At 39.7% G+C, this 12,500-nt stretch overlaps 1 protein-coding gene across 5 annotated transcripts in view; it reads left to right on the forward strand.

The window, feature by feature from the left end:
- The first annotated feature begins 3,821 nt into the window (after window positions 1–3,821).
- LOC124018038 (adhesion G protein-coupled receptor L3-like) overlaps window positions 3,822–12,500 on the forward strand; it is a 177,300-nt gene continuing 168,621 nt past the window's right edge. For all 5 annotated transcript variants that reach the window (XM_046333298.1, XM_046333294.1, XM_046333296.1 and 2 more), the window contains exon 1: window positions 3,822–3,934. In XM_046333298.1, coding sequence (XP_046189254.1) covers window positions 3,907–3,934 — 28 coding nt within the window. In that variant the 5' untranslated portion in view covers window positions 3,822–3,906. The remainder of the gene's footprint in view (window positions 3,935–12,500) is intronic.

A 12,500-nucleotide genomic window follows, 5' to 3' on the forward strand; every position in this document is an offset into this window, starting at 1 on the left:
ATATAGTGTATTATACTACTATAGACCCTGTTCCCTATATAGTGTAGTATACTACTATAGACCCTGTTCCCTATATAGTGTAGTATACTACTATAGACCCTGTTCCCTATATAGTGTATTATATACTATAGACCCTGTTCCTATATAGTGTATTATACTACTATAGACCCTGTTCCCTATATAGTGTATATATACTATAGACCCTGTTCCCTATATAGTGTATTATACTACTATAGACCCTGTTCCCTATATAGTGTATTATACTACTATAGACCCTGTTCCCTATATAGTGTAGTATACTACTATAGACCCTGTTCCCTATATAGTGTATATATACTATAGACCCTGTTCCCTATATAGTGTATTATACTATAGACCCTGTTCCCTATATAGTGTATTATACTACTATAGACCCTGTTCCCTATATAGTGTATATATACTATAGACCCTGTTCCCTATATAGTGTATTATACTATAGACCCTGTTCCCTATATAGTGTATTACTACTATAGACCCTGTTCCCTATATAGTGTATTATACTATACTACTATAGACCCTGTTCCCTATATAGTGTATTATACTACTATAGACCCTGTTCCCTATATAGTGTATTATACTACTATAGACCCTGTTCCCTATATAGTGTATTATACTACTATAGACCCTGTTCCCTATATAGTGTATTATACTACTATAGACCCTGTTCCCTATATAGTGTAGTATACTATAGACCCTGTTCCCTATATAGTGTATTATACTACTATAGACCCTGTTCCCTATATAGTGTATTATACTACTATAGACCCTGTTCCCTATATAGTGTAGTATACTATAGACCCTGTTCCCTATATAGTGTATTATACTACTATAGACCCTGTTCCCTATATAGTGTAGTATACTACTATAGACCCTGTTCCCTATATAGTGTAGTATACTACTATAGACCCTGTTCCCTATATAGTGTATTATACTACTATAGACCCTGTTCCCTATATAGTGTATTATACTACTATAGACCCTGTTCCCTATATAGTGTAGTATACTATAGACCCTGTTCCCTATATAGTGTAGTATACTACTATAGACCCTGTTCCCTATATAGTGTATTATACTATAGACCCTGTTCCCTATATAGTGTATTATACTACTATAGACCCTGTTCCCTATATAGTGTAGTTATACTATAGACCCTGTTCCCTATATAGTGTAGTATACTACTATAGACCCTGTTCCCTATATAGTGTATTATACTACTATAGACCCTGTTCCCTATATAGTGTAGTATACTACTATAGACCCTGTTCCCTATATAGTGTAGTATACTACTATAGACCCTGTTCCCTATATAGTGTATTATACTACTATAGACCCTGTTCCCTATATAGTGTATTATACTACTATAGACCCTGTTCCCTATATAGTGTAGTATACTATAGACCCTGTTCCCTATATAGTGTATTATACTACTATAGACCCTGTTCCCTATATAGTGTATTATACTACTATAGACCCTATATAGTGTGTATACTACTATAGACCCTGTTCCCTATATAGTGTATTATACTACTATAGACCCTGTTCCCTATATAGTGTAGTATACTACTATAGACCCTGTTCCCTATATAGTGTATTATACTACTATAGACCCTGTTCCCTATATAGTGTATTATACTACTATAGACCCTGTTCCCTATATAGTGTATTATACTACTATAGACCCTGTTCCCTATATAGTGTAGTATACTACTATAGACCCTGTTCCCTATATAGTGTAGTATACTACTATAGACCCTGTTCCCTATATAGTGTAGTATACTACTATAGACCCTGTTCCCTATATAGTGTATTATACTACTATAGACCCTGTTCCCTATATAGTGTATTATACTACTATAGACCCTGTTCCCTATATAGTGTATTATACTACTATAGACCCTGTTCCCTATATAGTGTATTATACTACTATAGACCCTGTTCCCTATATAGTGTAGTATACTATAGACCCTGTTCCCTATATAGTGTATTATACTATAGACCCTGTTCCCTATATAGTGTATTATACTACTATAGACCCTGTTCCCTATATAGTGTAGTATACTACTATAGACCCTGTTCCCTATATAGTGTAGTATACTACTATAGACCCTGTTCCCTATATAGTGTATACTACTATAGACCCTGTTCCCTATATAGTGTATTATACTACTATAGACCCTGTTCCCTATATAGTGTAGTATACTACTATAGACCCTGTTCCCTATATAGTGTAGTATACTACTATAGACCCTGTTCCCTATAGTGTAGTATACTATAGACCCTGTTCCCTATATAGTGTATTATACTACTATAGACCCTGTTCCCTATATAGTGTAGTATACTATAGACCCTGTTCCCTATATAGTGTATTATACTACTATAGACCCTGTGTGTGTGTGTGTGTGTGTGTGTGTGTGTGTGTGTGTGTGTGTGTGTGTGTGTGTGTGTGTGTGTGTGTGTGTGTGTGTGTGTGTGTGTGTGTGTGTGTGTGTGTGTGTGTGTGTATATAGTGTGTGTTGTATGTGTTGTGTGTGTGCATGAATAACTGAATCAGAACAGATGAATCGTAACAGATTATGGAGATCTCTGATTGTATTATCACTACACACACACTACATAGACCCACACATACACACACACACACACACTGTTCCCTATATACAAACTACTATAGTGTTAACCTGACTACTGCGCTACAGTGTGAAGATAATGACATTGTTTTATAGAAAACGTATGGTTTATTAAAGACGTATTAGGCTGTGAGAGGAGAAGGTGTACGGTGTGTGTGTGTGTGTGTGTGTGTGTGTGTGTGTGTGTGTGTGTGTGTGTGTGTGTGTGTGTGTGTGTGTGTGTGTGTGTGTGTGTGTGTGTGTGTGTGTGTGTGTGTGTGTGTGTGTGTGTGTGAGTGTGTGTTCTCACCATTGTTATTACTCACACACTCAGGTAACAAATTATCATAATACTCTTGTTATTGAAATGTTAATCTATTGTTTTGTCTCTCTCTCTTCTTCTCTCCTCTTGTCTCTCACTTCCTTCTCTCCCTCTCTTGTATCTCTCTTCTTCTCTCTTCTTGTCTCTCTCCTTGTCTCTCTCTTTTCTCTCTCTTCTTCTCTCTTCTTGTCTCTCTCTTCTTTTTTCTTCTTGTCTCTCTCTCTTCTTCTCTCTTCTTGTCTCTCTCTTCTTCTCTCTTCTTGTCTCTCTCTTCTCTCTTCTTGTCTCTCTCTTCTTCTCTCTTCTTGTCTCTCTCTTCTCTCTTCTTGTCTCTCTCTTCTTCTCTCTTCTTATCTCTCTCTTCTCTCTTCTTGTCTCTCTCTTCTTCTCTCATCTGTCTCTCTCTTCTTCTCTCATCTGTCTCTCTCTTCTCTCTTCTTGTCTCTCTCTTCTCTCTCTCTTCTCTCTCTTCTCTCTTCTTGTCTCTCTCTTCTCTCTCTCTTCTCGTCTCCTTGTCTCTCTCTCTTCTGGTCTCCTTGTCTCTCTCTCTTCTCTCTTCTTGTCTCTCTCTCCTTGTCTCCTTTTCTCTCTCTCTTCTTGTCTCCTTGTCTCTCTCTCTTCTCTCTTCTTGTCTCTCTCTCCTTGTCTCCTTGTCTTACTCTCTCTTCTCTCTCCTTGTCTCTCTCTCCTTGTCTCCTTGTCTTACTCTCTCTTCTCTCTCCTTGTCTCTCTCTTCTCTCTCCTTGTCTCTCTCTCCTTGTCTCCTTGTCTTACTCTCTCTTCTCTCTCCTTGTCTCTCTCTCCTTGTCTCCTTGTCTTACTCTCTCTTCTCTCTCCTTGTCTCTCTCTTCTCTCTCCTTGTCTCTCTCTCCTTGACTCCTTGTCTTACTCTCTTCTTGTGTCTCTTCTTGTTCTTTCCATTCCTCTTATCTTTCCGTGATGGCTTGGATAGAAGTGGAACAGAAAGGTAAGTCACACACACACACACACGGACACGCAACACACAGACACACACACAGACACAGACACACGGACACGCAACACACACACACAGACACACACACACACACGTGCGGTCACGCAACACACACACACAGACACACACACAAACACACAGACACACGTGCGGTCATGCAACACACACACACATACATGTGCGGTCACGCAACACACACACGTGCGGTCACGCAACACACACACACAGACACACACCTATGTCCTTTGTTTGCTCTCTCACATGTTTGTTTGATCTGCACCCGATTGAGTTTTTAAAGTCATGTTTGGTTGTTCGATGGTATTGTATTTGATGCAGACGTTACATTGCTTTGTACCCTGAGAGACAGAGAGACAGATCACTGTTACTATATTAGGATAGTATGAGTTTAGAATACAGATCACTGTTACTATATTAGGATAGTATGAGTTTAGAGTACAGATCACTGTTACTATATTAGGATAGTATGAGTTTAGAGTACAGATCACTGTTACTATATTAGGATAGTATGAGTTTAGAATACAGATCACTGTTACTATATTAGGATAGTATGAGTTTAGAATACAGATCAGTGTTATTATATTGCGATAGTATGAGTTTAGAATACAGATCAGTGTTACTATATTAGGATAGTATGAGTTTAGAATACAGATCACTGTTACTATATTAGGATAGTATGAGTTTAGAATACAGATCATTGTTACTATATTAGGATAGTATGAGTTTAGAATACAGATCACTGTTACTATATTAGGATAGTATGAGTTTAGAGTACAGATCACTGTTACTATATTAGGATAGTATGAGTTTAGAGTACAGATCACTGTTACTATATTAGGATAGTATGAGTTTAGAATACAGATCACTGTTACTATATTAGGATAGTATGAGTTTAGAGTACAGATCACTGTTACTATATTAGGATAGTATGAGTTTAGAGTACAGATCACTGTTACTATATTAGGATAGTATGAGTTTAGAGTACAGATCACTGTTACTATATTAGGATAGTATGAGTTTAGAGTACAGATCACTGTTACTATATTAGGATAGTATGAGTTTAGAGTACAGATCACTGTTACTATATTAGGATAGTATGAGTTTAGAGTACAGATCACTGTTACTATATTAGGATAGTATGAGTTTAGAATACAGATCACTGTTACTATATTAGGATAGTATGAGTTTAGAATACAGATCACTGTTACTATATTAGGATAGTATGAGTTTAGAATACAGATCACTGTTACTATATTAGGATAGTATGGGTTTAGAGTACAGATCACTGTTACTATATTAGGATAGTATGAGTTTAGAATACAGATCACTGTTACTATATTAGGATAGTATGAGTTTAGAGTACAGATCAGTGTTACCATATTAGGATAGTATGAGTTTAGAGTACAGATCAGTGTTACCATATTAGGATAGTATGAGTTTAGAGTACAGATCACTGTTACTATATTAGGATAGTATGAGTTTAGAATACAGATCACTGTTACTATATTAGGATAGTATGAGTTTAGAATACAGATCACTGTTACTATATTAGGATAGTATGAGTTTAGAGTACAGATCACTGTTACTATATTAGGATAGTATGAGTTTAGAATACAGATCACTGTTACTATATTAGGATAGTATGAGTTTAGAGTACAGATCACTGTTACCATATTAGGATAGTATGAGTTTAGAATACAGATCACTGTTACTATATTAGGATAGTATGAGTTTAGAGTACAGATCAGTGTTACCATATTAGGATAGTATGAGTTTAGAGTACAGATCACTGTTACTATATTAGGATAGTATGAGTTTAGAATACAGATCACTGTTACTATATTAGGATAGTATGAGTTTAGAGTACAGATCACTGTTACTATATTAGGATAGTATGAGTTTAGAATACAGATCACTGTTACTATATTAGGATAGTATGAGTTTAGAGTACAGATCACTGTTACTATATTAGGATAGTATGAGTTTAGAATACAGATCACTGTTACTATATTAGGATAGTATGAGTTTAGAGTACAGATCACTGTTACTATATTAGGATAGTATGAGTTTAGAATACAGATCACTGTTACTATATTAGGATAGTATGAGTTTAGAATACAGATCACTGTTACTATATTAGGATAGTATGAGTTTAGAGTACAGATCACTGTTACTATATTAGGATAGTATGAGTTTAGAATACAGATCAGTGTTACTATATTAGGATAGTATGAGTTTAGAATACAGATCAGTGTTACTATATTAGGATAGTATGAGTTTAGAGTACAGATCACTGTTACTATATTAGGATAGTATGAGTTTAGAGTACAGATCAGTGTTACCATATTAGGATAGTATGAGTTTAGAATACAGATCAGTGTTATTATATTGCGATAGTATGAGTTTAGAATACAGATCATTGTTACTATATTAGGATAGTATGAGTTTAGAATACAGATCATTGTTACTATATTAGGATAGTATGAGTTTAGAATACAGATCATTGTTACTATATTAGGATAGTATGAGTTTAGAATACAGATCACTGTTACTATATTAGGATAGTATGAGTTTAGAGTACAGATCACTGTTACTATATTAGGATAGTATGAGTTTAGAATACAGATCAGTGTTACCATATTAGGATAGTATGAGTTTAGAGTACAGATCAGTGTTACCATATTAGGATAGTATGAGTTTAGAGTACAGATCAGTGTTATTATATTGCGATAGTATGAGTTTAGAGAAACGACGCCACATCACAGAAACGACAGGCTTTTGGAAACACACAAAGTTGTAAAGTTGCAAAATGTAACCTTGTATTTAGTTATGCCTGCTGTTGTTTTGTTATTCCTGCTGTTGTTTAGTTATTCCTGCTGTTGTTTAGTTATTCCTGCTGTTGTTTTGTTATTCCTGCTGTTGTTTAGTTATTCCTGCTGTTGTTTTGTTATTCCTGCTGTTGTTTAGTTATTCCTGCTGTTGTTTAGTTATTCCTGCTGTTGTTTAGTTATTCCTGCTGTTGTTTAGTTATGCCTGCTGTTGTTTTGTTATGCCTGCTGTTATTCCTGCTGTTGTTTTGTTATTCCTGCTGTTGTTTTGTTATGCCTGCTGTTATTCCTGCTGTTGTTTAGTTATGCCTGCTGTTGTTTAGTTATTCCTGCTGTTGTTTAGTTATGCCTGCTGTTGTTTTGTTATGCCTGCTGTTATTCCTGCTGTTGTTTTGTTATTTCTGCTGTTGTTTAGTTATTCCTGCTGTTGTTTTGTTATGCCTGCTGTTGTTTAGTTATTCCTGCTGTTGTTTAGTTATTCCTGCTGTTGTTTAGTTATTCCTGCTGTTGTTTTGTTATTCCTGCTGTTGTTTAGTTATTCCTGCTGTTGTTTTGTTATTCCTGCTGTTGTTTAGTTATTCCTGCTGTTGTTTTGTTATGCCTGCTGTTGTTTAGTTATTCCTGCTGTTATTCCTGCTGTTGTTTAGTTATTCCTGCTGTTGTTTTGTTATGCCTGCTGTTATTCCTGCTGTTGTTTTGTTATTCCTGCTGTTGTTTTGTTATTCCTGCTGTTGTTTTGTTATTCCTGCTGTTGTTTAGTTATTCCTGCTGTTGTTTTGTTATGCCTGCTGTTGTTTAGTTATTCCTGCTGTTGTTTAGTTATTCCTGCTGTTGTTTAGTTATTCCTGCTGTTGTTTTGTTATGCCTGCTGTTGTTTAGTTATTCCTGCTGTTGTTTAGTTATGCCTGCTGTTGTTTTGTTATGCAAGACAACATAACAATTAAATTAATTAAAGTATTTTAAAGTTGCAGTAAATTACAATTCATAGAAAACAGTATATCGTTCATTCAGAAAGTATTCAGACCCCCTGACGGGTTCCCACATTCTGTTACGCTACGGACTCGTTCTAAAATCGATTAAGTGCATTTTATTCCTCTTCAATCTACACACTAGACTCCATAATGTCAAAGCAAAAACAGGTTTGTAGACATTTTAGAAAATGAATTAAACATTAAAAAACAGAAGTACCTTATTTACATAAGTATTCAGACCCTTATGAAGTACTCAGACCCTTTGCGATGAGACTCTAAATTGATCCTCAGGTGCATCCTGTTTCCCATGAATCATCTTTGAGATGTTTCTACAACTTGATTGGAGTCCACTTGTGGTACATTCAATTGATTGGACATGATTTTGAAATGAACACACCCGTCTATATAAGGTCCCACAGTTCACAGTGCATGTCAGGGCAAAAAACCAAGCCGTGAGGTTGAAGGAATTATTCGTAGAGCTCCGAGGCAGGATTGTGTCGAGGCACAGATCTGGGGAAGGGTACCAAAACACGTCTGCAGCATTGAAGGTCCCCAAGAACACAGTGGCCTTCATCATTCTGCAGCATTGAAGGTCCCCAAGTACACAGTGGCCTTCATTATTCTGCAGCATTGAAGGTCCCCAAGAACACAGTGGCCTCCATCATTCTGCAGCATTGAAGGTCCCCAAGAACACAGTGGCCTCCATCATTCTGCAGCATTGAAGGTCCCCAAGAACACAGTGGCCTCCATCATTCTGCAGCATTGAAGGTCCCCAAGAACACAGTGGTCTCCATCATTCTGCAGCATTGAAGGTCCCCAAGAACACAGTGGCCTCTCATCATTCTGCAGCATTGAAGGTCCCCAAGAATACAGTGGCCTCTCATCATTCTGCAGCATTGAAGGTCCCCAAGAATACAGTGGCCTCTCATCATTCTGCAGCATTGAAGGTCCCCAAGAACACAGTGGCCTCTCATCATTCTGAAATGGAAGAAGTTTGGAACCACCGAGAATCTTCCTAGAGCTGGTCGCCCGGCCAAACTGAGCAATCGGGGGAGAAGGGCCTTGGTCAGGGGAGGTGACCAAGAACCCGATGGTCACTCTGACGGAGCTCCAGAGTTCCTCTGTGGAGATGAGAAAAGGGACATTTAGCTTTTCTCAATGAAGCAGAAAATCATCAGTTATTTGTCGTTGTTGGCTTAGCTGTCATCCATCCTTTTTTGTAGTTTTACACCCTCTGGTCTGCTCTCAACGCCCATATCTCTAAAGGAACAGAACTACCGTTCCCATACTGCATTTCTATTCTGTTTTGTAGTTTTACACCCTCTGGTCTGCTCTCAATGCCCATATCTCTAAAGGAACAGAACTACCGTTCCCATACTGCATTTCTATTCTGTTTTGTAGTTTTACACCCTCTGGTCTGCTCTCAACCCTCCATAGAACCCAAACACTAACATCAACAATGCCCATATCTCTAAAGGAACAGAACTACAGTTCCCATACTGCATTTCAATAACGGCCACTGTTTCAAAATCAGTCATAATAAAGAACTACCCGCTAAAATTGTATTGTGGGAAAAAGTGAAAACCAAAGCTCACATCTGGACATCTTTTCCTTGACATTCCTGCGACATGACAAGTTACACACACACACACACACACACACACACACACACACACACACACACACACACACACACACACACACACACACACAGAGGATGGTATCAGGAGGAGGGAGGAGAGAGAGGAGAGTGGTGGTGGTATCAGGAGTAGGGAGGAGAGAGAGGAGAGGAGAGGGATGGTATCAGAGGAGGGAGGAGAGAGAGGAGAGGGGTCGTATCAGGAGGAGGGATTAGAGAGAGGAGAGGGATGGTATCAGAGGAGGGGGGAGAGAGAGGAGAGGGGTCTTATCAGGAGGAGGGAGGAGAGGGGTGGTATTAGGAGGAGAGAGAGGAGAGGGGTGGTATCAGGAGGAGGGAGGAGAGAGAGGAGAGGGGTGGTATCAGGAGGAGAGAGAGGAGAGGGGTGGTATCAGGAGGAGGGAGGAGAGAGAGGAGAGAGATGGGAACAGAGGAGGGAGGGAGAGACAGATGGAAACAGAGGAGGGGGGAGACAGGTGGAAACAGAGGAGGGAGAGACAGATGGAAACAGAGGAGGGAGGGAGAGACAGATGGGAACAGAGGAGGGAGAGACAGATGGGAACAGAGGAGGGAGGGAGAGACAGATGGGAACAGAGGAGGGAGGGAGAGACAGATGGAAACAGAGGAGGGAGGGAGAGACAGATGGGAACAGATGAGGGAGGGAGAGACAGATGGGATCAGAGGAGGGAGGGAGAGACAGATGGGAACAGAGGAGGGAGGGAGAGACAGATGGGAACAGAGGAGGGAGGGAGAGACAAATGGGAACAGAGGAGGGAGGGAGAGACAGATGGGAACAGAGGAGGGAAAAACAGATGGGAACAGAGGAGGGAGGGAGAGACAGATGGGAACAGAGGAGGGAGAGACAGATGGGAACAGAGGAGGGAGGGAGAGACAGATGGGAACAGATGAGGGAGAGATAGATGGGAACAGAGGAGGGAGGGAGAGACAGATGGGAACAGAGGAGGGAGAGACAGATGGGACAGAGGAGGGAGGGAGAGACAGATGGGAACAGAGGAGGGAGGGAGAGACAGATGGAAACAGAGGAGGGAGGGAGAGACAGATGGGAACAGATGAGGGAGGGAGAGACAGATGGAAACAGAGGAGGGAGAGACAGATGGGAACAGAGGAGGGAGGGAGAGACAGATGGAAACAGAGGAGGGAGGGAGAGACAGATGGGAACAGAGGAGGGAGGGAGAGACAGATGGGAACAGATGAGGGAGAGACAGATGGGAACAGAGGAGGGAGGGAGAGACAGATGGGAACAGAGGAGGGAGGGAGAGACAGATGGAAACAGAGGAGGGAGGGAGAGACAGATGGGAACAGAGGAGGGAGAGACAGATGGAAACAGAGGAGGGAGGGAGAGACAGATGGGAACAGAGGAGGGAGGGAGAGACAGATGGAAACAGAGGAGGGAGGGAGAGACAGATGGGAACAGAGGAGGGAGGGAGAGACAGATGGGAACAGAGGAGGGAGGGAGAGACAGATGGAAACAGAGGAGGGAGGGAGAGACAGATGGGAACAGAGGAGGGAGGGAGAGACAGATGGGAACAGAGGAGGGAGGGAGAGACAGATGGGAACAGAGGAGGGAGGGAGAGACAGATGGGAACAGAGGAGGGAGGGAGAGACAGAGGAGGGAGGGAGAGACAGATGGGAACAGAGGAGGGAGGGAGAGACAGATGGGAACAGAGGAGGGAGGGAGAGACAGATGGGAACAGAGGAGGGAGGGAGAGACAGAGGAGGGAGGGAGAGACAGAGGAGGGAGGGAGAGACAGATGGGAACAGAGGAGGGAGGGAGAGACAGATGGGAACAGAGGAGGGAGGGAGAGACAGATGGGAACAGAGGAGAGAGGGAGAGACAGATGGGAACAGAGGAGGGAAAACACTTGATGTTTCTTCTTCTCATCTTAATAACCCTGATTCTCTGAGAGATATCTATTAATAGCTTAGATAACAGACACATAATAACCCTGAGTCTCTGAGAGATATCTATTAATATCTTAATAACAGACACATAATAACCCTGAGTCTCTGAGAGATATCTATTAATATCTTAATAACAGACACATAATAACCCTGAGTCTCTGAGAGATATCTATTAATATCTTAATAGGGACAGACACATAATAACCCTGAGTCTCTGAGAGATATCTATTAATATCTTAATAACAGACACATAATAACCCTGAGTCTCTGAGAGATATCTATTAATATCTTAATAACAGACACATAATAACCCTGAGTCTCTGAGAGATATCTATTAATATCTTAATAACAGACACATAATAACCTGAGTCTCTGAGAGATATCTATTAATATCTTAATAACAGACACATAATAACCCTGAGTCTCTGAGAGATATCTATTAATATCTTAATAACAGACACATAATAACCCTGAGTCTCTGAGAGATATCTATTAATATCTTAATAACAGACACATAATAACCCTGAGTCTCTGAGAGATATCTATTAATATCTTAATAACAGACACATAATAACCCTGAGTCTCTGAGAGATATCTATTAATATCTTAGTAACAGACATAATAACTGAGTCTCTGAGAGATATCTATTAATATCTTAATAACAGACACATAATAACCCTGAGTCTCTGAGAGATATCTATTAATATCTTAATAACAGACACATAATAACCCTGAGTCTCTGAGAGATATCTATTAATATCTTAATAACAGACACATAATAACCCTGAGTCTCTGAGAGATATCTATTAATATCTTAATAACAGACACATAATAACCCTGAGTCTCTGAGAGATATCTATTAATATCTTAATAACAGACACATAATAAATCAAATCAAATTTATTTATATAGCCCTTCGTACATCAGCTGATATCTCAAAGATGCTGTACAGAAACCCAGGGAAACCCCAAATGCAAACAATGCAGGTGGAAAAGACGGTGGCTAGGAAAAACAGAAGGCCAAAACCTAGGAAGAAACAGAGAGGAACAGAGAGGATGGGGGTGAGCCAATCCTCTTCTGGCTGTGCCGGGTAGAGATTACAGACAGAACATGACCAAGATGTTCAAATGAGGAGGGATAAATGACCAGCATGGTCAAATAATAATAAGGCAGAACAG

Source organism: Oncorhynchus gorbuscha, unplaced genomic scaffold, assembly GCF_021184085.1.
Source record: "Oncorhynchus gorbuscha isolate QuinsamMale2020 ecotype Even-year unplaced genomic scaffold, OgorEven_v1.0 Un_scaffold_383, whole genome shotgun sequence".
In the NCBI taxonomy this organism is placed as follows: domain Eukaryota; kingdom Metazoa; phylum Chordata; class Actinopteri; order Salmoniformes; family Salmonidae; genus Oncorhynchus; species Oncorhynchus gorbuscha.